Below are 27,397 nucleotides of genomic sequence, written 5' to 3'. Positions count from 1 at the left end.
TCTGATTATCGTTTTCCATTACAATGTTGGACATTGATCGGATTACGAATATCTGTCATTTTTGTTACGTTTCCGACCCGTGTGGTGGATTGTGTTCTCAGGAAGCTGAGGACTGTTCTGCTCTGTCTTAATTCTGTGGGCATGAAACTTCACTCTAATTGCTCTGGATGGCATTCAACGGGCCTCTTGTGTGTTGTCCAGTGAGATAGGCACCACCTACTACAAGGAAACCCAACCTCAAAATAAACCTGGCTGTTCTCTGGGCGATTATCTCAGCAAACAGACCCACACATGGTCAATTTTATATTATACAATTCTGAGTGTATTTATTTTATAAACTTTATCATATGTTAACTTTTGTAGGTAGTTGGGTTATATCAGCTATTAAAATGTCAAAGGTTGATGTTCCTTAAAAAGCAATCCTATTTTTAGATGCTTATTATTTTTTCAGAGATCTTAACTAAATTTTATTTGAATTATATTGTTGAATTGACCGACATAAATGCTTGTCCAGAAACAGGTTTCCTTGTATATTTCTGAAGACCAGACCACTACTTGTTTCTCTGCTGTTGATTAATCTAACTTTGTTCATATCCATATCCATGTATTCTTTTTACAAAATTATTATTGTGAGAAATTGATCGACGTTAATCACAATATCAATAGAACAAACGGTAAATGTGTTGTAGTAAAAAATAAATGCCCAATGTTTTCATTAAAATGATTTGTAAATTTTACAAACGACAGAAAAATACAGATATGATTGAAAAGAATTTCGAGAGATAAACTTGCACGTATGTTCTTCACCTTTGACAGTGACCAACCAATCAAAATCGAGCACAAATACAAATGAAGTACATCTACAAGTGTAGGCTTGTGTGTCCTATGTACTATTATGATGCTTATACACTATCTATACACACTGTGAATGTTATCCAAAAAGGTTGACGTATTTACAAATATACTGTAAGTATATGAACCCATTATTAATCTAATGCATCTTTTTAATTTCTATGAATTCAATCCGAGGCATACACAGGTGTTCATATCTAAGATAATTGCTACTGTACAGGTGCATATTGATTTCCAGCAAATAGTATTCTGTCAGCTTCAGCTTGGTAATTTAGCAAAACGGAACACATATAAATATACAGTAAACAATATATACGTTTGTGTAATATCCGCATTTTATTAGGTGTTTCAAACAAATGTCCTCTTATATCACACAAATTTAGCAATGCTGAGGACTAGCTCAACAATGGATGAAGTGAAATTCGAGACATACGTGTTCAACAGAGTCCGTCGCGTAAATAATACACGTGTTTTGCATGATTTTTACTTTCTTGATCTGTAAGTCAATTCGAATTCTTACTTTGTAATATGTTCAATAGTCGAATCGTTTGATAAACACAAGACAACTTTTTCCTGAAGACATATCTTATGTACAATGTACATGTAACTGCCACACCCTTCCATAAAATGGTGTCCTACCTCCTGCTGTTATCATGCTCCCTGCCCAGATTGCTATCCTTTCCCTACAATGTTGCCACTTTCTTTACATGGCTGCCCCTCCCCTACAATACTGCCCTTTTACAATACTGTCCCTCCTCTACAATACTGCCCCTTCATTACAATGCTGCCCCTCCCCTACATTGCTGCCCCTCCTCTACAACGCTGTCCTTACAATGCTGTCCTTCCCTACAATGCTGCCCCTCCCCTACACTTCTGCCCCTCCCCTACACTGCTGCCCCTCCCCTACACTGCTGCCCCTCCCTAACAATGCTGCCCCTCCACTACACTGCTGCCCCTCCCCTACACTGCTGCCCCTCCCCTACACTGCTGCCCCTCCCTAACAATGCTGCCCCTCCCCTACACTGCTGCCCCTCCCCTACACTGCTGCCCCTCCCCTACACTGCTGCCCCTCCCTAACAATGCTGCCCCTCCACTACACTGCTGCCCCTCCCTAACAATGCTGCCCCTCCACTACACTGCTGCCCCTCCCCTACAATACTGCTCCTCCCCTACACTGCTGCCCCTCCACTACAATGCTGCCCCTCCTCTACAATGCTGCCCCTCCCCTACACTGCTGCCCCTCCCCTACAATACTGTCCCTCCTCTACAATACTGCCCCTCATCTACAATGCTGCCCCTCCTCTACAATGCTGCCCCTCCCCTACCATGATGCCCTCCTCTACAATACTGCCTCTCCCCTACACTGCTGCCCCTCCCCAACAATGCTGCACCTCCCCTTCAACGTTGTCCCTACAATACTATCCCTCCTCTACAATACTGTCCCTCCTCTACAATGCTGCCCCTCCCCTACAACGTTGCTCCTCCCCTACAATACTGCCCCTCCCTAGCAATGCAACTTCACTTACAATGCTGCCCCTCCCCTACAATGCTGTCCTTACAATGCTGCCCCTCCTTCAATGCCGCCCCTCCCCTACAATGCTGCCAGTCCCCTACAACGCTGTCCTTACAATGCTATCCTTCCCTACAATGCTGCCCCTCCTCTACAATGCTGCCCCTCCCTAACAATGCAACCTCACTTATAATGCTGCCCCTCCCCTACTATGCTTCCCCTTCCCTACTATGCTGCCCCTTCCCTACTATGATGCCCCCTCCATAACAATGCAACCTCACTTACAATGCTGCCCATCCCCTACAATGCTGCCCCTTCCCTACTATGATGCCCCCTCCATAACAATGCAACCTCACTTACAATGCTGCCCATCCCCTACAATGCTGCCCCTCCATAACAATGCAACCCTCCCCTACAATGCTATCCCTCATCTATAATGTTTCCCCTCCCTTACAATGCTGTCCATGGGGTCATTAAGATGCTTTTCTCCGTCTGTTTCACTCAAAACTTTGAACACTTTAATAATAAATCCTTATCAAAATCGGTCTTGTTATATTTGAGAGGAAAATGTTTGGAGCTTCATATTTTTGTCAGGATAATAACTATTTGGACAGCCTCCAATAAGGACAGGAAGTATGTGTTATGTTCAAAAACGTATTGAAATAAAATTAGCGAATGAAAAAAAATGTTTATAAAACAGTTTAAAAGCAAAGAAGAAGACAGTGAATAATATAACTTGAATTCCAACTCCTTATAAGCCATTTAACAAGAAACCAAACAAGCTAGTTTAATTCTACATGAATTAAGGGAGTCTATTAACTTTTGTGTCCGTTATTTTCAATACTTGTAACAGCATTTTTAGGCTAAACGTACTCAGTACGCATAGCCTATTGCGACGGCCTTTCAGACAAAATTTACCGATCCTGGCCTTCTCATTGGCTGAAATATTGAAAAGAGTTAGAGCCCTATAGCGGCAATTTTCTTCGTAAATAATGCCGCGATTTTTCAAATCGCTATTTTAAAAGCATCCAAAATTAGTTTATTTTTTTAATAACAATACGATTACTATATATATTTAGCGCCATGATAAGAACCTAGTCTGGGGGCTTGGTTTGAATTATCAACTAACAGCACTTATAAACAAACAAAAATTACAAACAGAACATCAATTTTGCTTTAATCCTTGTCGTTGTGGCAAGATCGTCTTAATATATAAAATCACTTAACCTCATTAGACGCCGATATGACACTTTTTCAGGATTTTCACATCCACCGCCATGACACTTTTTCAAGTTTTTGAAGTTAAAAGTTTGCGCTTCGTAGGCGAGGTACATTTGGTGCTCATGATTTATGATTGATATGCTTTTAATACAGTACTGATCATGATGTTGACTTTGTTATAACTTATATTTTTTGTCTTTTAGTTTTATTTGATGAAGGTTGATTGTGCTGATTTGTCAATGTTTGTTAATGTGTATCAAAGTTCCTTGAAATGAAAATATTCCTTCAAACAAAGCGCGTATAAAACAAACCCCAAAATATTCATGTTTATGATTATCAATTAACTAGAACGAAATATTTCCATAACATATTTATTCATCTTGCGTGTCATGGTGACATTATCTAATGCATTGGAGATCAGAAATAGTGGTAGCTATAGTGAAAATATTGTAAATTTTGTATATATATGGAAATCCGGTTTAATCTAATAGAACTATGCCTTTATAGACATAATTACTGGAAGAAAAGTCTAACCATGATATTTCAAGGAAGATAGGCATGTAAATACATTTAATGTAATTACTCACACTTTTATCTAACTGAAATGCTGTGTATACCTTATCTACTTTCCTCAACTACAAATATAATTAAGTAAGAACTTTTACTTTGCAATATATTCAAAATAAAGAAGTAGGTATAAAGTCCTTTCGATTTGTTTAAATCCTCATATTGATAGGATAGTAATTGCAACATCTTGGGTATTTCAAAGGTTTTATTTAGTCAACTTCATCATAGAGCTATTTATCATTTGGCTTGTTGGCGATAAATATATGGTTGTGTGTATTTTGTTATTTTTTTTAACTTATTTTGATTTATTCACATTATTGCCGTCAAATTTGAAATAAGAATTAAAAAAGATATAAAATCGCTTAAAATTAAGAAAAATAGCCTCTGGTTCTCTTATTTTAGTAATTTTTGCATTCCAAAGTGTAGGAGTATGGGTAATATAGCTTAGCGTTATTTGTGAACATTTTGCAATACGTTTAGCCTCTCATTACTTTCAGTACTTTGATTTTTAATGTTTGGTTCCAGCAATAACTGTAACGATTTGATAAAAGACAATTCATGTTGATATTATTTAAATATATCTCGATAAAGTTTATGATGGGTTTGTCAACAGTAGTAATGCATTTGAATATCCATACCCGTGACAGTTTGTGTTTCGGACCGATATTGTAATGTCGTGGTATTGTAGTTTGGAAAGACACTTAACCGTTATTGTTCTTGACGGGACTCCTATATGCTATCCAGTGAGGTATTGTACCAATCAGCTACTAGGAGTTTCTGCCTGAAAATGACCCCTGGCTGTGCGCGAGGCGATAAACCCGACAAACAAATTAATGTATCTATCTTATTTATATTTTCAGGTATCTAAAAATAGATTTCAGTTCTGTATCAGGATTTATATTTTAGTTTGGAACAGTAAAACCTGACTAAATGGGACATCCGGCACATCGTATTCATATTGGAGTATCATTTAAAAGGAAAATCGAAACTGTGGTCTCTGTGGGAGAATCATCTTATCTTGAGACAGTCTTCTGTCGTAGTGTTGATCTCAATATCTGGGGCAGTCTTCTGATCATCTCGGTTCTAAGACAGTATCCTACCATAGTGTTGACCTCGGGTACTGGGACAGTCTTTTGTTGATCTCAGTCTCGGGAAGTCTTCTACAATAGTGTTGACCTCGGGCTCTGGGAGAGTCTTCTGTTGATCTCGGTCTCTAGGAAAGTCTTCTACAATAGTGTTGACCTCGAGCTCTGGGACAATCCTCTCTTGATTTCAGTCTCCAGAACAGTATTCTGCGATAGTGTTGACCCCGGGCTCTGGGACAGTCCTCTCTTGATCTCAGTCTCCAGAACATTATTCTTCCATAATGTTGACCTCGGGCTCTGGAACAGTCCTATGTTGATCTCAGTCTCTAGGAAAGTCTTCTATCGTAGCGTTAACCTCGGTTCTGGGACAGCCTTCTATCCTAGCACTGATATCAATTTAGGAGAAAGCCTTCTGTCGTGTAAATTTTGAACTCCTGGAAAGTCTTCTGTCATAGTGATCATTTCGGGTTCTGAGTTAGTCTGCCGTCGTAGAATTGATCTTTGGCTCAGTGACAATCTTCTGTCTTAGTGTTGATTACGACTTCAGTGACAATCTTTTGTCATTTTGTTGATCTCGATCGTAACGCTGATTTCAATATCTTTGACAGTCGTCTATCACACTGTTGATCACGGGTTCAGTGGAAGTATTCTGTCGCTGTGTTGATCTACTTCTGAGACAGTGATCACACTGTTGATCACGGGTTCAGTGTTGATGTGTTGACGACTTCAGTGACACATCTTTTGTCATTTTGTTGATCTCGATCTTAACGCTGATTTCAATATCTTTGACAGTCGTCTATCACACTGTTGATCACGGGTTCAGTGGAAGTATTCTGTCGCTGTGTTGATCTACTTCTGAGACAGTCGTCTATCACACTGTTGATCACGGGTTCAGTGGAAGTATTCTGTCGCTGTGTTGATCTACTTCTGAGACAGTCGTCTATCACACTGTTGATCACGGGTTCAGTGGAAGTATTCTGTCCTTGTGTTGATCTACTTCTGAGACAGTCGTCTATCACACTGTTGATCACGGGTTCAGTGGAAGTATTCTGTCGCTGTGTTGATCTACTTCTGAGACAGTCGTCTATCACACTGTTGATCACGGGTTCAGTGGAAGTATTCTGTCGCTGTGTTGATCTACTTGTGAGACAGTCGTATGTCGCACTGTTGATCACGGGTTTAGTGGAAGTATTCTGTCCTTGTGTTGATCTACTTCTGAGACAGTCGTCTATCACACTGTTGATCACGGGTTCAGTGGAAGTATTCTGTCGCTGTGTTGATACTTCTGAGACAGTCGTATGTCGCACTGTTGATCACGGGTTTAGTGGAAGTATTCTGTCCTTGTGTTGATCTACTTCTGAGACAGTCGTCTATCGCATTGTTGATCACGGGTTTAGTGGAAGTATTCTGTCGCTGTGTTGATCTACTTCTGAGACAGTCGTCTATCACACTGTTGATCACGGGTTTAGTGGAAGTATTCTGTCGCTGTGTTGAGACAGTCGTCTATCACACTGTTGATCACGGGTTCAGTGGAAGTATTCTGTCCTTGTGTTGATCTACTTCTGAGACAGTCGTCTATCGCACTGTTGATCACGGATTTAGTGGAAGTATTCTGTCGCTGTGTTGATCTACTTCTGAGACAGTCGTCTATCGCACTGTTGATCACGGGTTCAGTGGAAGTATTATGTCGCTGTGTTGATCTACTTGTGAGACAGTCGTCTATCGCACTGTTGATCACGGGTTCAGTGGAAGTATTCTGTCCTTGTGTTGATCTACTTGTGAGACAGTCGTCTATCGCACTGTTGATCACGGGTTCAGTGGAAGTATTCTGTCCTTGTGTTGATCTACTTGTGAGACAGTCGTCTGTCGCAGTGTTGATCACGGGTTTAGTGGAAGTATCCTGTCGTTGTGTTGATCTACTTCTGAGACAGTCTTCTGTCGCAGTGTTGGTCTCGACCTCTCGCACAGTCTAGTGTTCTAGTGCTGATCTCGGGGTCAGGGACACTATCTTAATCATCTCGGCTCTGAGTCTGTCTTCTGTCGATGTCTTTATCTTGGGTTCTGGGACAGCCTTCTGTCTTAATGTTGATCTCGGTTCTTAGAGTCTTCATTTGATCTCAGGCTTTTTGAGTTTTTCTGTCGTTGTGTTGATCTTTGACTCTGTGACAGTCTTCTGTTGTACTGTAGACCTCGGGTTCAGTAGGTCTTTTGTCGTTGTGTTGATCTTTGACTCTGTGACAGTCTTCTGTTGTACTGTAGACCTCGGGTTCAGTAGGTCTTTTGTCGTTGTATTGATCTCGGGTTCTGGGTCAGTCTTAGCATTGATCTTCGGCTTTGGGACATTCTTTTGTCGTAGTGTTGATCTCGAGATCTGAAGTTTTATTACAAATTTAGGCCTTAAGCCCATCAGTACATATTACATATACATTACATAATACAATGTAGAGAAGGAAGACTATTGTCACGCCTTCTGTATATAATTAGGGATTCCGCAATTTACTAACTTCATAAATAAATCTGCCTAATATACAAAGTTCTTTAATATTGTGGATACTCAATAATTCAACTAACTTGAAGATTGAAGGTTTTCTCCATTAATATCTCTTAATGAAATGAGCTCGAATTGCTCGCAATTATCTACATATCAGTAAAAAATGGATTTCATGGAAGTGACCCAATTGAAAACATTTCTGTTACACAAGTTTAACAGAACATTGTATGATTTGGATACAATACAGTTATCAGAAAGTCTGATTTTAAACCAATATTTTATCTTTCTATATTTTCTCAATTTTTTAAGGAACCCGTCCCAATTCAGAATAAACCATACTGCTACACGCTGACGTCTTTACTTTTAACACCTTTTACAAAAATCCAAATGCACATGTTCTATATCAGGCCTTACACGAACCCCATGTTTCGCTTGCATAATAAAGAATAATACTCACATAATTATCAAATAGAAGTAACATGTTTTTTTATATTAAGGTTTAAACAAGAGCACATGAAATGTAAAGCAAACAAAGCTTTACGCCCTTGGACAGCCAGTTGCGTCTGGATTTATCATTGTATTTTTGTAAAATTCCTAAATATTTCAATCTGCAATATTCCGACATTATCAACGAAGAAATCTGACAGGTTACCATTTAATTTTACAAATGATTTTACGTGTAGATACATAAACTTTACTCTATTAACTTTATCAAAAACTTTGCGAAAATCGACAAAGCAGCAGTATAATCTTTTTATTATTAATCAAAGATTTAGATATTATAGAATAAAGACAAAACAAAACAAGAAAACAGTACTAAGACCAGGTCTTAACCCTAATTGAGCATCAGATATTATATCATATATCAGAGACCATTTCAGTAATTTGATATTCAGTTTAGATGCAAAAAAAATTCCTAAACAGCAAACAATACCCACCAAAAACATTCATTTATAATACCATCAACGCGAGTGGGAGTTATCTCCCTTGGTTGGAACTGACTCAACACGAAAGCGCTCTCTTGATTTCTAACCTCGATGCAGAAAAGACGTGTTCTCTTAACTTGAAAAAACTTCACTGTAACACTTATTGGTTATGAGCTGGCAGCAACCCTCGAGAGTTCAGTGTATATAACACACTTAAATTTTCTACAATTTCCTCGAAATCATTAAAAAAAAAAAAAAAAAACGAAAGCAAGATTGCGATATTTCTATCTAACTCTAATTCACGTTTTGGCAATTTTAATAAGGACTTTCATGAGAACAATTTAAATTTCACATACAGAAAATAACTAAGTGAAAGGGAGAAATGTAAATTCCACAGTTTGCGTTAACCAAATTTCTTATCAAATTTAACCCGCTTTTTGGTAAAAGCCAAACCCAAATACGTTGCATAAGTCACGTGACACAAACAGACAAAGTGATTCCGATACACTCTTCCTTTTTGTGAAGTATTGAAAAATTGAAAACGAAAACAAACAAATAGAAGATTTGTCAATATCAAAGCTAAGAAGATTATAATCTTCAGAATAGATACATACTTGTCGGGAACACCTGACAGGACGTACACGAAGAAAAAAAAAGTACTATTTTTGTGAAAGTTTTTGATGTTTAAAAGCATATTTGTTAATCTTTCAAATTTCATTGCCAAAACTGAAGGCCACCATCTTCCCAGATAAGATTCTACAAAATGTTTTACATTGGTCTGTATATCTAATTGTGTTACCAGGGATCGCCAGCAATGCCAAACATCAGAAAATCAGCACAGAAATCAAAGAGGAAATTTTCCCGACAATTTTGACAGATAAATGAATAAGAATGGTCGATAGCAAAAACAAAGTAATATTCAGGAAACACGAGGCAGGTTTTTTTCTTCTAAGTTTTAGGTCTACTGACTGAAAATTAAAAAAAAAAACGGATGAACACTCTGCATAGACACGTAAGACTCTAATCAAATGTCCATCTTTGAATCAATAGATCTATAAGAATAGTAAGAGTAACAAGTCTGTAACAACCAAAATCATTCTTAAAAATTCCTCTTGTACGCTGAATTTCTAAAATTTAATCGATCGACAATAGACACCTCTAAAAACAACAGTCAACATTACGATTGAGAGAATTGAAACACAGTTATCGACAGCACAGTTTGAAATAAAACTAAAGGACATCATGCTACGAAAAGACAGAAAAGTCGACAAAATGGCGGAGAAAGTAGTTATGTGTGTATGACGTCATCAGCTCTGGCGTTCAATTATTCGCTTTATGGAAAAATAACCTAACGTAACAGAGGTCATTATCAATTACGCAATGAAATTATGCGTTACAAACGAAATTATATTATCAATTTTTAACTTTTGAAATCCAATTTTGTCTTCTGGCCTGGAAATTCAGTCAAAAATTAAAATAGGAACATTGATTTCTGAATTTCAGAACTTCAGGAAATTCAGAAAATACACGACCTATTGAAGGACAGACGGGCAGATGAACAGAACATGGGCGAAAGAGGTACAAAATAAAAGCAATTGATGGTTGCGAGATAAAAACTTCTCCTGAAACAAGAAAACAATGAACGGAAAACAACGAAATGCATAAACAAGACATCGGAATTTTTTAAATTCATAAATTGTCTAGTTACATGACTGAGAAAATCCCGCCTCTGTGATTGGCCAAGAGGTGTCCCACAGGTTCCAAAAAATGCAAGACTAACCTGAAACTAGAAATTCCCATGACGCGAGGTTATCGTCGCAACTTATTAGACTAAATCAAAGTGTTGAGGGCACTAATAGACGCTGTGTATGATGTATTGAAATAAAAAAAAGTTAGGATGAAGGAAGTGGTATTCAATAAGGAAAGACACAAGAAAAAGAACTGAAGAAAGCATATGTCCAAATCCCCGATTCATCATATACCCTTGCCGGATTTTTTAAAATTGTTATTTATTCATTTTAATAAATGAAACAGTGTTTCAATGACAAGGAATAGATATCCAGATTTGATTTGAGAGATAATAACTGATGGGGCCGTGTCACGTTTGACTCTAAAGTCTGTCGTGGTGTAGGTAGACCACATATAATTAGTATACCATACATTTGTTTCCCACAGTGCTACGATCACAGAAGGGGTAGAGGACTATCGCAACACAGTTGAATATTTTAGTATTCACGGGGAATATGGTGGAGACTAAACATCAATGACCAGTTATTATGACTGGTTACTGGTTAAACATCAATGACCAGTTATTATGACTGGTTACTGGTTAAACATCAATGACCAGTTATTATGACTGGTTACTGGTTAAACATCAATGACCAGTTATTATGACTGGTTACTGGTTAGACATCAATGACCAGTTATTATGACTGGTTACTGACAACAAAACAAGTTTCAATGACCAGTTATTATGACTGGTTACTGGTTAAACATCAATGACCAGTTATTATGACTGGTTACTGACAACAAAACAAGTTTCGATCATTACTCTATTAGTTACATGATTAACTGTTCTGGTGACCAACATCAAACATTCCATCAATTTAAAGTGTATTTGAGCACTCCACATTTTAGTTTTTAAAATACAGCGTTATGTGTTAAACTGATGAGTTCTACGTATATACACATACACTAATGATTACACACCTAGGTAGTGTGCCGACCCCATTTCATGTATTGAAGTATGTATATCTTCCTCACATTTGGTCGTTTCTCACCCATCATTACGAACGAAGATGGTTACATTTTAACAAAGCTAACTATAGACTAGTCAAGTATCGTTTCGTTAAATGGCATAATACATTTTTTTTCAAAACTGAAATGATTTTTTTCAGTTGGTCATGAAAATTGAACTGAAATACACACACTTTCGATTTTAAAACAGTGGCGAATATCTGCTATCCTTTCAATCATGATATGACCGTCTCAGCAACACCACCTTTTTTCCATAGCAAAACGACTTATCGCACGATGAAGTGTTTAATGCCATGGAACTTACAAAGGATGGACAACGGGAGACAACTCGAACGGTAGAAGACTCGCCAACCATTTTCTTCACGAGGCATAATATGTACACAAAACAGTTCGGGATCCTCACAGATAAAATTATATGTTATTTTACGAGATATGTGCATGTCCTTTTTAATCTGCTGATCTTATTTACCCTATGTCAGAAGGTTTACAAATGTCCAACGTGAAGCGTATTTAGAACATCTTATAGAGATCTTTTCTATATTTTTTACCATCTCTTCACATTGTTTCCTACCTTAGTGTAAACAGGGTTATAGTACAGCCGAAAAAGTCGATTGACTCCGTACAGGTGATAGATAATACAGGTTGATGAAGACTATCAGGAAGTTTTATAGTCGTCTTAATTATATCATTTTATTTTCTTGTATGATATGAAGTTGAAAGTGTTTGATACTTGTTAGTTTGCTCGGTGGTTCCTTGCTAGTTAACTAGTTCTCCAATGGGAACGCGAAATCACACACTCGTATGGACCTAAATTTATATGGCTGGTGTCGTCAAGGAAACAGAAGGCGTCCATCTTTTCTGAACGGCAAATCTCGTATTTGTAAATACTGTAATTTACCCTCATTTCATAGAATTCAAGTTTTGTATCAAAGAGATTAAACTTTCATAAACACAACTGTTGTTAAAATGTCGATAAGAATAGACCTATTGCGGTTAAACTTCACACACAATCTGACGAAGCTTTAACGATAAAGAAGTAGAGTGGGCGGAGTGTTGAATGATCAGTATTATTGTTGCAATTCGGAGTAAACTATTAATATATTGAAAAATTTGGATTTTATTGTAACTATTATTCATTCTTTTTTCTGTCGTTTTCTATCTCCAGTAATATACATTTTGATAATTATACGAAGTTCCATATCCGTCAAAAGATGTACAAAGTCTTTATATGAGCAAATAACAACACATCCTATGTCTTTTCAAATGATGTTATATGTTTAAAAATTCCGGCGAAATCATCGCGGATTGAGAGCCGCAACTTGTCTTAACAAAATAATGATTTTGAACATGAAGTATACATTTCAGATATGTAAACTAAACGTGAATACCAATGTCCTGTGTCCATGCTAATTTCCTAGCTTTATGGCAACACGCAGTAATGATCTAAAATATCAAATATCACTGCTTATCATGATATTGCTACATGTATACTGAAAGTGGATTATATCAATGTACAGCTTGATCGTATCGGAGACTTCAGTACAATGTCACTTTAACTAAGTTTATCCCACAAATACTTGATTGGAGGCGCATTATCAGACCTATAACTGTGGGCAATCTGTAGGAACAACCCTTCATATCATCAGAAAGTCTCTAGTCAACTGGAAAGCCGTTAGATGACGCCGTTTGGGAATCGAGGCCTAAAGATCTCAAGTTTCAAGTTTTATTACAAATTTAGGCCTTATTACTTATACATTACATAATAAAAAGCAGAGAAGGAAGACTATTGTCACGCCTTCTGTATATAATTAGGGATTTCGCAATTTACTAACTTCATAAATAAATCTACCTAACATACAAAGTTCTTTAATATTGTGGATACTCAATAATTCAACTAACTTTAAGACTGAAGGTTTTCTCCATTAATATCTCTTAATAAAATGAGCTCGAATGGTTAGGAATTGTCTACATATCAGTACAAAAATGGAATTCATCCTCAACTTAAGTTACAGAGTTACACCGTTTACAATATCTTTGTGTCCTCGTAATATTTTTATAGCTTCCTGTCTCTATGGCAAGAGAATGACATGGCGTACGGATTCCAGTCAAACATATCCGGTATTTCGTTTGTTTATATTTACTAACGTAAAAAAAATTGCGGAATCCCGTCATCCTCATAGTGTACACCCATTGAATAAACACTTTCACCGAATATGTTTTAAACCACGTGCGATCCATCGAATCGTGTGATAGACAAACATGGACACTTAGCCCCACTTCTGCATACAAAGTGTATAATGTCCGAAAGAATGTGAAGCAAGGTTCAGATGTGAAAACCAGATTTATAAAGTATTTCCAGCATCTCACAATAAAAAAAAAACCCAGATATTTTCTATTACATCGTCTACTTTTGCAAACGATATGCTCGACGTTAGTGTTAGAGTTGAACTAAACTATGGAAATGACTACCAATCCTTCCCCGGACTATTTCAGCAACCGGTCAACTCACACAGGTCTTCACATAGCTAGGTTTTGCGTGGACGTCTTGAACTCGACAAGAGATTGACGCTTATTATGGCAATCTATTCTTTATTTTCCCTTGTATTTTACAATACTCCAGAGAGGAGACATTATCACACATAGTATGACAGTACACCATTACAAATATTGCACATAACAAAGTAGTCTAACACTTACTTTGATAATGATTAATAGTATAGTAATTGACAATAATTCACGGTATAGTAATGGACAATAATTTGTATTATAGTAACAGACAATAATTTGTATTATAGTAACAGACAATAATTTGTATTATAATACTGAATAATGATTTGTATTATAGTAATGGACAATAATTTGTATTATAGTAACAGACAATAATTCGTGGTATAGTAATGGACATTAATTTGTATTAGAGTGACAGACAATAATTTGTATTATAGTGACAGACAATAATTTGTATTATAGTGACAGACAATAATTTGTATTATAGTGACAGACAATAATTTGTTATTATAGTGACAGACAATAATTTGTATTATAGTAACAGACAATAATTTGTTATTATAGTGACAGACAATAATTTGTATTATAGTAACAGAAAATAATTTGTATTATAGTAACAGACAATAATTTGTATTATAGTAACAGAAAATAATTTGTATTATAGTAACAGACAATAATTTGTATTATAGTAACAGACAATAATTTGTATTATAGTGAGAGACAATAGTTTGTATTATAGTGACAGACAATAATTTGTATTATAATGACAGACAATAATTTGTATTATAATGACAGACAATAATTTGTATTATAGTGACAGACAATAATTTGTATTATAATACAGGATAATGATTTGTATTATAGTAATGGACAATAATTTGTATTATAGTAACAGACAATAATTTGTATTATAATACAGGATAATGATTTGTATTACAGTTATTGCTATAATGTTCTATTTTAGATAAATACAAAAACATACATTATAATGGTTACTATTATTGTCAAAAACATTATAACACTTCCAAAGTTATCATCCCATATCATAACCATATAACTGCAATGTAATATGATATACTTATAGTGTCCTTCGCTATAATTACTGACTATCATATAATGCTTGCATGATAATATTTTAGCATTAAAATTGATTAATATAATTATCAACATCGTACAATGTATAAGAGCAGCACAGCGTATTGTATCGGTGTACAGTGTAGTCTAGCAACGAAATATCACTTACGTATATATTGGTACCTTTAGGCGTGATGATAATAATAGAACCAATGATGTATTGAGAAACTTAAAAACATAAACATAAAAACATGACGGTAAAAACTGAAGGATACATAGCAATATGGCTTCATTGGGTTGATTTGTTGTTAGGTAAAGGAATTTCTCCTAGTTTGCTCAATTCAGTCACGTGTTCTACACTTCGGTCAATTTGAGCACACTTGGTCTTCTATAATAATCTGGCTTAATACGTTCTAACCAACAACCAATCGACTGTTAGACCTCACAGTTGTGCATGCTATTAGCAAGAAAACTGTGGCTAGAGAAATTTTAAGATTTTTTTTCTGTGAAAATCAATTATAATCTATTAAATCTATATAATCTAAGAAATTTTAAGAATTTAGAATGGATTGGGGCCAAAGTTTTAAGGTACGAGAAATAATTTTGATTATGATTTGAGACAGGAGAAAACCATTCAGTTACAAAGAGTTTATGCAGCTATGCATGGAGAAGACCTTTTCGTTTTGATGTTGTCAAGGTGTGGAGGGGTGTTCTCTGAACGCCAACAATAATGTGAAGCCAATCATATATCGATTCATATAAAATTTCTTCCCCTAGATGTTTATATGTGTTTCAAACAAAACAGTTTTTCATAGTTGATTAATGCAAATTTTGAAAACATTGAAATGTTGTTATCTAAAGTATAAAAAAAGAATAATTCGATTTTAAAATTCTACATTAAACGATATATAAAAACAACACCAAGAAAGTGTATAAGCTGTAATGAAGAGACTCCAGTTATTGAAACAAAGAGAAACGCACCGTATAAGTTTGTAGGTTACGTACACTTATGTTGGTAATGATACTGAACGTCAAGATTTGTAGCAATAGCCAAAAAAGGATGAGAATTAAACTATTTTGTGATAATTCAAAATCTGAAAGTTACTATTAGGTTTTAAAATAGTATGCCAAGATACATGGTTTATCGTGAACATGGCACAAGCAAGTCCACTCAAGTTTAATTGATATCAAATCAAGAATGATGAATTACTGTCTAAGACAGACGGCATACATATATATAAACAACAATAAGACAATACAATCAATATAAACATAAACACATCTCTTACCACACCACAACACACACACGCACGCAACACCACACCCTTACAAACACACACACACACACACACACACACACACACACACACACAGGTAAATTATACATCCATACTTATCTTATTATCATATGCTACAAAAAAATAATGATAACACAACACATTTTATTTCAGATTCCTGATAAACCATGACATAATGTAACACAATTTAAAATCATGGTATCCAATATTCTTAAAGAGAAAAACATCATTTAAAAGTGTCAAATTAAAAGTTTGTTTGTTTGGTGTTATTGTCTGTATTGTATAAGCTTGGTAAGTTACTCATTGCTAGTCACAACACCGTTACCGTTTGTCACCTTAACTAGTGATGTATTTTAAACTTCTATGACATTGGCTTTGATGTAAATACTGAATCATTATTTGTCGTTTTTTATTTTGGTACAACTATCATAACCATGCCTTTATACATCGTCCTGCACGTGCTAATTTAACAAATCAGTGCATGCTGTGATATCAATTTTGCTTTTTGTATAGATCTTGTTTGGTTTCTACATACTGTCATATATACATTGTTTTATTTCATACATTTCTCTGTCTTAATAATACCTCAACAAAGCTAATATTTGTATACCGAGATATATGACACAAAATATGAATTCTTGTTTGTAATATCTTGTATATTGTGTTTCCCATCAATAAACTTCGCGAGTGCACTCTACTCTCCACTTGTGACGAGAGTTGCATAATTGGAATTTCAATTTCTGTTTATAAAGTGTATTGCAGGTGATTTTTCTCGAAGTCATGCCTGGTTGATTTTGGACATCGATTAGGGTTATTATAACAGGGCGCTGTTCGGTATTTGAAAGGATATTATCTCATTTTTTAAAGTTGTGTATGGCAATAGTTTTAATATCATGTGACAAAGCCGATTGTTTTCCATTAACATATGTTCTTTTCATGACTTGTCCGTGTCGGAAAAAGGTCTACACTAGCATACTAAAAAAGGGGGTCTTATTTCCTGTACATTTCGTAATTCCCGATTTGACTTGCCAGATAAACACAGATCAAAGCTTTAAAAGATTCTGATTGGGATAAGATAGACTATACTTAACACAAGCTACACCGTGTCGACGCTGCTGTCAAGTCCGTGGTTACTAATAAGCACATGACATTTCCATGCTTGCAGCATTTCCTTGGGTTTGTACTCATGGGATACAAGCGTTTTCCAGAATCGGTCAGCCGTGAACCAGACTTTGGCCATAGAGAAGAGACTACAATCAACAGGACTTACCCTGAGTTTTGAAGCCACAATTCCAACGAACACATCGTCAAATTTGAAGTGGCTGGTGTATTGACTAGCAATATGCAGGTCAACCGCGAAATCCATTGACATAACAATTGCTCCAGCGCTTATAAATTCGGGATAAACAAGATAGGGGAAATCTCGTTTGGAAACAAACCATTTATCTCGCATGTTCCGGACAGGCACTGGGTTCCTGTTCAGCCAGCCCATGTAGAAATTTTGAGATTTGCCCGCCATGTTTAAGAGTTGGACAAGAAGATCTGAAGCAACATAGAAATCGTCATCCACAACCATTACATATTCCGCTTGAATGCACTCTTGGACAGCCCATTGAATTCCACCACGTGTTTTCCATGTGTTATTGTAGTACATATCGAAAAAGTTTATTTGAAGAGTATCATTATAATTTAATATCTCGTTCCTTAGGTATTCGTGATAACGATTCTGGCCCCGCATTATCCCTGTTAGGAACAGTCTCCGAATTCCGAATCTCTTACAAAGTTCAGGATTAGCCCAAGTCTGGCGAATCGTTTGTCGTCTATCAAAATGGCGCAAGGCAGATTTAATGAGGAATAAAAGAAACACTTTTTGTCCCTTTTCACACAGATTGGTAGGTTTCCGTACAAAATCAAAAGGATACTTATTAATCTTAAGGGGCCCGACGTACTTACCGCTTTTGTATGTGTTTATCAATTCTCTCATATTCACATTTAATGGGTAAGTGTCGTTGAACAAATTTGAATGTTCCTTGCTAGGACGGTACAAGCTTTCTATCAAAACTTCACGCCATGATATATTTTCTTCCGAGTAGATGTAATCCGACTGGTCATGAAGTGAAAAATTCTTCATATTATTTAATTCATTCAATGTTGCAAGTCCTTTTGCAATACATCTTGGATCAGATGTGTCCCGTCTTTGTTTAAACATGACGTAAACGTATATTAAAATATAAATAGTTGCTGTAAATAGTCCAAATATTACTATACCTCGACCGGAAACGGCCATGGTCACTTAAAAGTGAGGTCACACGTAATTAACAAGTACTGTTCGTCCATTAACTTGTGCTTACAAAGCATGCTGTTTACATACTCATTTGGTTCTAGAAGAATTCAGTCGTTGTGTAGATACACGCCACATTTAATCAGTGTGTCTTGTAGGCTTTGTTCATCGTTAGAATTATCTTAGTTAAACATCGACGATTACAAAAGAGATTTCTGTACTATACTTTTAAAATCTCTCACCGTGTACCTTGAAAACACTTCGTGGCCGAGTAGCAAATACCCACAAATGCATGGCTTCGATTACAATATCTTTTTAAGGTAGTTAAAACACCAAAGTCTTTTATAATTGATAAGGCGGAGCTAGCTTACCAAACTATCTCGAATTCAATCATCGTTGTTAATGCATTAGCTGTGATTCATAATATGTAGATTTCCCCTTAATTAAGAATATTCCTGTGCTACACAGTTCAGCAGAATCAGTCAAAGGAGGAAAAATGCGTTAAAGATGTTAGTTAAATTGTGTTAAGTTGACAACGCTGTCCACAAACGTTTAACAATCACTGACAATAGCTGGCTGGGTATCGCTTATTCGATCGGCACACAGTCGATTTAAACAGAACTAGTAAGTCAATGTAGCAAGGCATTTGCAATAAATATATACCATTATGGGCATTCGGAAATGTTTTGATTTAACCTAATGACCAAAATGTTCTGTTGTGAATGAATCACGTGCACCAATACAATGAATTAGAAATAGTTCAAAGACAGCTTAGATTCTTTTCTTCTTTGAAATTTTAGATTTTAGATCAAAAGATCAATGTTTTATTTTAAAAAAGTTAAGTTTTAAATATCATATTTAATGACATGATATATGATATGATATATCAATTTACAAAATGAAATGTACATTAGTATGAAATACTACTATCAGGGACATTTTATTATTTCCTGCTTGTAATTTGATAACATGGCGTACATTATCACACTCAAAAAGAAATAGACGGGGTTCAAAATGCTCCTCACTTTTCTCGGCGTCAACTTTGGCTGATAATTGTTTCTTGGCTAGATGTACGCTACTTGTTAAATAAGGACAAAGACAGTTTTTTTAAAAAGTGAATAAAGTTTGCAATGAGTTTCATGTTTTAGCGTTTTCAGATCAAACGAGAAATAATACAGAGAAGTTTTTGTCTCGCGATAAAACAACACAATAAGACAGCTTTCTCTCTTTATTTTGATACCACGACACAATGAGACAGCTTTCTCTCTTTATTTTGATACCACAACACAATGAGACAGCTTTCTCTCTTTATTTTGATATCTGTTTGCAATTTGTATCGATTTTAGCCGAGTTGTCATTAAATGATTAAAAGGGTGGTCGGGTGCACTCGCCTTTCACCTAGCCGACCGGGGTTCGATTCCCGGAACGGACGTGAAAAGGTTAGGGGTCACCTGCCCGACCACGTGGGTTTTCCACGGGTACTCCGGTTTCCTCCCACTATAAGACCCCTCGCTTGCTTACATCCGGGCCAACAAGTGTGATTAGTATAAGTAGAAATAATTTGTTTCGCAATTGTTGTAAAATAAATAAAGTTTATATAAATGATTAACCCAGTCATACATAAAGTGGCCTTGATAAGCTGATATGTATATGTTTATACGTAATATCTTGGTCATCGGAGACTACGGTATGGCTATTTCCTCGGCACTTTTTTAATTTAGTATTTTAAAATAACAGTTAATTTCTGTGGTATACATGTGTATTCTGTCACAGTTATCTGTAACAGCCTAAGTTCGTATGATTTAATTGCAATCCAGCCTATACACAAGAAAATCTGTGTTTGTTAGTATATAGCATTGTCTTGTTTAAATGGATTATTGTCATCATTCCTGAATTTTTTTCTTGCTCCAATACAAGGACGTTCGCGCTGATATTAGGTTCCAAATTCGCAAACTTTAATGAGAAGAATGTGAAATAGGCATTAGCTACATCTACATTATATCTACAGACCTGTTGACAAAGCATTAAGTGTGTTTTACCGTCTATGTAGAATCACAACAGCATAATAGCTGCCGGTCCGTCGATATAGTCCGTATGCTTATCCCTGCACTTGCGTACAAAATTGGACCTTTTAAACGGTAAGTGGTGCGACACATGGAATACCAGGTCCTTGGGAGATAACACGTCATTCATCACAGAATTGACTTGATACGTTGAACATTGCATGTGTAGACACAAAAATATTTTTTTAAATTAAATACAAGCCCCGTTATTTACATCCTATTTGTCAAGTCGGTATATGATAAGTGATTCTAAAGCGTTTCCCTGTTTACCTAGAGGCTACATACTCCATGCTTTATCAGTGGCGTTTCGCCAACTTCACTACAACGAGAACATGTGGTTATCTGTTTATAAATTATCAGTTTCGTTATCTCCTCACTGACTAAGCACTGGTCATACAGGACGAGACATAGTTCACTCACAGGACTTGACAACAGGATGAATTTTCCAAAGCGTGTTTTAGCCTCATTTGCGTTACTTTCTATAATATCAGTTTTGATTTTAACTCTGTATTATCTAAATATAGGACCAAATCGTCAGCATAATGGATGTATAGCAGCCAAGGAATGGTGGGGGAATGACTCGAACTTGTACTCATTAGAAAATCCAAGATGGCTGTCGGAGTTACGGATGGGCATCAAACAGCACGGGACAGTAGCGACACCTTTCTTTAACAACACAAATTACACTTCATACCCACTGGATATCGATATGATGAAGCTAGTGAGAGAGTATCGAGAAGGATCACAGAACGCATCACTTCAAAAGATCAATGAATATCCATATCGGTTTTTAACAAAACCGGAAGTGAGGTGTACAAAAAGTACAAAGTTATTGCTTGTTATTAAATCATCTCCTGAAAATAGAAAATCTCGACAAACTCTTCGTGACACCTGGGGAAACGAGGAACGTATTTTCGGGATAAAGCGAGTGTTCGTATTAGCGAGGACAAAAACGTTTTATAAAGATGTTGAACAAGAAATTAAGACACATGGAGATATTCTTCAAATAGATTATGAAGATAGTTACTATATGAACACTTGGAAAACACGCGGCGCTTTGCTGTGGGCCGGATATTCATGTCAGGAAAGTGATTATGTCTTGTTGGCTGATGACGATTATTACGTAGCAACAGACCTGTTACTACAGCAACTGGAAATAACCGGAAGTTGTAATGAATCTCTGTACATGGGATGGGTTAATCCGAGGTCATTTCCGTTCAGAACAAAAAGTAGTAAGTGGTATATATCGACTACAGATTACCCATATAAGATTTATCCGCCATTTGTCAGCGCCGGAAGTATAGTGATGTCAATGAAATTCGTAATGGATTTTATAATTGCAAGTCAGTATACTAAACATATTATTTTTGATGATGTGTTCTTGGCAATAGTTGCCAATAAATTGGGTGTTGTGCCTCTAAGCAATAATCTTTTTTACACTGGAAAGGTGGAATACTGGAACGATGAATTCTGGAACACTCTCACAGCCCATGGCTATCGTCCGTCTGATTTAAAAAATGCATGGCAATGTCATATACTTTTGAAAAAGAATGGACTTGGTAAACCTTTGATATAATTTATATTTGTTGATGACAAAAACTTATTTGTCCGTTTTGTTTCATGTTAATGTATTTACTCATATGGACATTCCAGAGCCTCTTTTACAGCTGTTTTTTTTTTATTTGTGAACTATGAGATATATTTGAAAGAGAATTTTATGTGTTTATATTTCCGCTATACCATATTCAGTTTTTTAAGTTTGGATGGCATTTACATTAAAAGTTGTTTTCTTAAAATGGTAATTCTTTTGAGCAACCTTTTTATGAGGACACTGCGTAAGGCACTATTAGACGTGCATTTCGTCCCCATGGAAACTATTAAGGCATTTCTGGTATTTGTAAATTATCATGGGTTTCCGTTTCAAACTACCGAGATGGTTTAAATTCGAAAATTCCTACCCAATCTGCTTGCATCATTTACGTTTTAGTATTGTACAGTATACTTGATTTATACATTGTATCTTTCCTGTGCTATACGTGTGCCAAGATTATTCCGGACATATGGACAGACAAACAAGATTATTCTACATGTATGTACCCCAAACTTGTTCGCTAGGGGTAGAAAAAGAACAATGAAATGGTCCATATATGTGAATATCAAATTTAGAAAAGATGCTGGCATGGTCAGATAAATATATACATATTGTCAACTGACATCACTATAATATATACACACTATATCTTGTCAGCTGGTGTGACTACAATATATACACACTATATGTTGTCAGCTGGTGTAACTATAATATATACACACTATATGTTGTCAGCTGGTGTAACTACAATATATACACACTATATGTTGTCAGCTGACATCACTATAATATATACACACTATATGTACACACTATATCTTGTCAGCTGGTGTGACTATAATATATACACACTATATGTTGTCAGCTGGTATAACTACAATATATACACACTATATCTTGTCAGCTGACATCACTATAATATATACACACTATATGTTGTCAGCTGGTGTAACTGTAACATATACACACTATATCTTGTCATCTTGTGTAACTATAACATATACACACTATATGTTGTCAGCTGGTGTAACTATAATATATACACACTATATCTTGTCAGCTGGTGTAACTGTAACATATACACACTATATCTTGTCATCTGGTGTAACTATAACATATACACACTATATGTTGTCAGCTGGTGTGACTATAATATATGCACACTATATGTTGTCTGCTGGTGTAACTACAATATATACACACTATATGTTTTCAGCTGGTGTGACTATAATATATACACACTATATGTTGTCAGCTGGTATTACCATATATGCTACTCCGTGTGGTAGTCATCATCTACGAAATTCCAATAGGTTGTTCTGTCGTTTTTCCAAAGAGATCTACATCAACCTATGATATTTTATCCTCCATCCTGAAGCATGTACAATCATGGAAGATGACAGAAGACATGGACCAGAAGTTAGTCTTCCCAGATGTTGTGGAGACAATTTTCAGGAATTGTGTTACGGTTAATGCAATCCAGAATCTGTGTCCATATATAGAACGCCCTGTTCTCTGGAAGAAAGGTTATGACGAAGCCAGCCAGCGAGAAAAAAGACAGGCGTTTCGAAGATACCCTCTGGGAGAAAGAAACTCTCAATATTTGGGGCTGGTGTAGTGGAGCAGGAAGAAGGGATGGGCTAAATGAAAACAAAAGATTTAGAGCCTTACAAAGAAACAGCAACCCAAGATATGAAATGTGATGCATTATATTTCAATATACCCTGCTGGTGTAACTATAATCTAAACACACTATATGTTGTCAACTGGTGTAACTATAATATAAACACACTATATGTTGTCAACTGGGGTAACTGTAATATATACACACTATATATTGTCATCTGGTGTAACTATAATATATACACACTATATGTTGTCAGCTGGTGTAACTATAATATAAACACACTATATATTGTCATCTGGTGTAACTATAATATATACACACTATATCTTGTCATCTGGTGTAACTATAACATATACACACTATATGTTGTCAGCTGGTGTAACTACAATATATACACACTATATGTTGTCAGCTGACATCACCATAATATATACACACTATATGTTGTCAGCTGGTGTAACTTTAATATATACACACTATATGTTGTCTGCTGGTATAACTTTAATATATACACACTATATGTTGTCAGCTGGTGTAACTACAATATATACACACTATATGTTGTCTGCTGGTGTAACTTTAATATATGCACACTATATGTTGTCTGCTGGTGTAACTTTAATATATACACACTATATGTTGTCTGCTGGTGTAACTTTAATATATACACACTATATGTTGTCTGCTGGTGTAACTTTAATATATACACACTATATGTTGTCTGCTGGTGTAACTACAATATATACACACTATATGTTGTCAGCTGGTGTAACTACAATATATACACACTATATGTTGTCAGCTGGTGTAACTACAATATATACACACTATATGTTGTCAGCTGGTGTGACTATAATATATACACACTATATGTTGTCTGCTGGTGTGACTATAATATATACACACTATATCTTGTGAGCTGGTGTGACTATAATATATACACGCTATATGTTGTCTGCTGGTGTAACTACAATATATACACACTATATGTTGTCAGCTGGTGTAACTATAATATATACACACTATATGTTGTCAGCTGGTGTAACTACAATATATACACACTATATGTTGTCAGCTGGTGTAACTACAATATATACACACTATATGTTTTCAGCTGGTGTGACTATAATATATACACACTATATGTTGTCGGCTGGTATTACCATATATGCTACTCCGTGTGGTAGTTATCATCTACGAAATTCCAATAGGTTGTTCTGTCGTTCTTCCAGAGAGATCTACATCAACCTATGATATTTTATCCTCCATCCTGAAGCATGTACAATCATGGAAGATGACAGAAGACATGGACCAGAAGTTAGTCTTCCCAGATGTTGTGGAGGCAACTTTCAGGAATTGTGTTACGGTTAATGCAATCCAGAATCTGTGTCCATATATAGAACGCCCTGTTCTCTGGAAGAAAGGTTATGACGAAGCCAGCCAGCGAGAAAAAAGACAGGCGATTCGAAGATATTCTCTGGGAGAAAGAAACTCTCAATATTTGGGGCTGGTGTAGTGGAGCAGGAAGAAGGGATGGGCTACATGAAAACAAAAGGTTTAGAGCCTTACAAAGAAACAGCAACCCAAGATATTATGAAATTTAATGCATTATCTTTCAGCGTACCCCTACCAACTCCACAACTTGTCCAATCTAGTTGGCCACTTAATAGTCAGTAGAATTCAACGTCATAAAATATCCGGTCCCGAAGGGTTTTTTTCAGCTCCCGGGAAAGAGGTAGCAGTTGCTGGAAATTCTGGAGTGATAGAATATGTTGCCAGTATGGGTTCGAAATCGGTTTATCTTTTACTCCGAACATGTATTTGACTGGGGGTCCTACAAGAAATCGGTAGCTAAAACAATATTGTATCCCAGGCATGGTGATTTTATTATCCCCATGTGCGAAGCTTAAAACTTGTTGATATCACATCGTCTGGCTATTCTGGGAGTTACTTACAAATGATTCCCATCACAGGTAACATGGATGATGCAAAGCGATTGTAATTACAAGGAAAGTCCGGAGCAGCAGAGAGAATATCTGGTCCCTACAGAAACACTTTTAGATACATAGTCCAAACCTTACTTTAAATACATTTATTAACGAAGAAATAAAAATTCTACAATAATAACTATCCCAATTTAAAATGTTCTTCCACCATATGAACAGTCTCGTTGGGGCAGTGACCAGGTACTGGCCGCAGGTCGGTGGCTTTACTTCAAGAACGACAACTCAGCAAATGTTGCAACTTCATCTTGTAAGAATATTATCACATTCGTTGAACAAGGCTGCTAGTATGTGTGTTTCTTTAATTCATTGAGTTGTTCGACATTTATTTTTCACTATTGTGTGCTACTTTTTACATTGCATTTGTACATACATTTCCTGCTGTGAGTCTTTTTTCGCGCAATTACAACTTTGCATGTTTGTGTTTTTTCCTTTTTCGCTAAGATAAGAATCTAATCCATGTAGTTGTAAATATTTCAAGAGGAATGGATGTTGACTGCCCGTTAAAACTTTTAAACACATAGCTACCTGCTATTACTATAATTACACACACCACACTCGTTGTGTTACACGAGTATTGGATGTGATTTGTGGAAGTTGTGATTGGTATGTGGTTTCCTTTATGTCCATTTTGGCGTCATAGCTTATGACGTCACATGTATTTCGTCGTCACAAAAGACAGAGATCGATGAGTTAATTGAGACTGTCGTCAATCTAAATTTGGTGCAAGTCATAAATGGAATGCTGTTTTCATGCATACCTGCAAAAATATCGAAGTTATGTGACAAACAGAATCTTATATACGTTTCCATGTCATAAAGGCTCGGAAAACTTAGTTTTCTAGGACTCGTTTCATACATCTCATTAAAGTGGGACCTCGTTAACACTCAGCATTTATTTGTTTACCTGTGCATTACACTGTAGCTAAGCGAAATCCAAAGCATTTACATGTAAGGAAGTTGGTTCTGTATAAACATAGATTCGAGGCCGGGGTTAGAGAAAAGAACAGAATTCATCTGGTATGTCCATTCCAAACTTGGGTTTCTAATTTACTCAGCACTTACCACGTTTGATTAAAAAAATGTTCACAAGAACCTAGACGGTCAGTTTTGTCGAAATTTTGTACAACGTAAATAAGAAAAAAAGGAATGTGTATTTCGTTTTCAATCAAAGATGTTCTGAAAATCTGTAAAAAGAAAAAAGAAAGAAAGATCATTGAAAGGTACATACAAATACATCTCTCACTGAATTTTGTGGGGTTTTTTCTTCAGTACCACCCCTGCAAGAAGTTCTAGGGGACATAACTCCTACAAAATACGCACTCCTGCTTACCTGTCATAATTTTCTTTATGTTTTGTCATTTATCATCATAACAGATGTAAATATAAGATATGTAAGTGATAATCACAACTAATATGTATTTTTGAAACATTTATACTACATTTCACATACTTTATCAAGCCTACTTTCGTTTTCCTTTTTAACCAATCAAATTCACCAGACACACCACACGTAACTTCCGTTCCAAATCTACCGGTTGGCA

At 36.0% G+C, this 27,397-nt stretch overlaps 3 protein-coding genes across 3 annotated transcripts; 1 reads left to right on the top strand and 2 right to left on the bottom strand.

Moving 5' to 3' along the window:
• Positions 1-6,011: 6,011 nt before the first annotated feature.
• LOC132555164 (uncharacterized) lies at positions 6,012-7,642 on the bottom strand. The gene is made up of 3 exons (XM_060219511.1): positions 7,418-7,642; positions 6,796-7,135; positions 6,012-6,541 (listed from the first exon to the last, which is right to left on the bottom strand). Exons 1-3 carry the CDS (start codon positions 7,640-7,642, stop codon positions 6,012-6,014), a joined length of 1,095 nt encoding a protein of 364 aa, XP_060075494.1.
• Positions 7,643-17,385: 9,743 nt separating this feature from the next.
• Positions 17,386-18,498, bottom strand: LOC132555162 (beta-1,3-galactosyltransferase 5-like). The gene has a single exon (XM_060219510.1). It carries the CDS (start codon positions 18,496-18,498, stop codon positions 17,386-17,388), a length of 1,113 nt encoding a protein of 370 aa, XP_060075493.1.
• Positions 18,499-21,069: 2,571 nt separating this feature from the next.
• Positions 21,070-22,209, top strand: LOC132555161 (beta-1,3-galactosyltransferase brn-like). Its single transcript, XM_060219509.1, has one exon. It carries the CDS (start codon positions 21,070-21,072, stop codon positions 22,207-22,209), a length of 1,140 nt encoding a protein of 379 aa, XP_060075492.1.
• The last annotated feature ends 5,188 nt before the right edge of the window (positions 22,210-27,397 follow it).

The sequence above is a fragment of the Ylistrum balloti genome, unplaced genomic scaffold (assembly GCF_031769215.1).
Source record: "Ylistrum balloti isolate Yb309-2 unplaced genomic scaffold, AGI_CSIRO_Ybal_v1 Utg370458, whole genome shotgun sequence".
Lineage (NCBI taxonomy): Eukaryota > Metazoa > Mollusca > Bivalvia > Pectinida > Pectinidae > Ylistrum > Ylistrum balloti.
This window is presented reverse-complemented; position numbering and strand designations above follow the sequence as displayed.

What these genes read in the sequence shown, in the direction of transcription:
- LOC132555161 (XM_060219509.1), top strand. Translation starts at nt 21,070, where the DNA reads ATGAATTTTCCAAAGCGTGTTTTAGCCTCATTTGCGTTACTTTCTATA.
- LOC132555164 (XM_060219511.1), bottom strand. Translation starts at nt 7,642, where the DNA reads ATGGGCTTAAGGCCTAAATTTGTAATAAAACTTCAGATCTCGAGATCA. An exon ending in TACTGAACCCGAGGTCTACA is followed by an intron (nt 7,136 to 7,417) that starts GTACAACAGAAG and finishes ACACAACGACAG; the next exon opens with GATACTTCCACTAAACCCGT. An exon ending in GATAGACGACTGTCTCAGAA is followed by an intron (nt 6,542 to 6,795) that starts GTAGATCAACAC and finishes CGTGATCAACAG; the next exon opens with TGCGACATACGACTGTCTCA.
- LOC132555162 (XM_060219510.1), bottom strand. Translation starts at nt 18,498, where the DNA reads ATGTTTAAACAAAGACGGGACACATCTGATCCAAGATGTATTGCAAAA.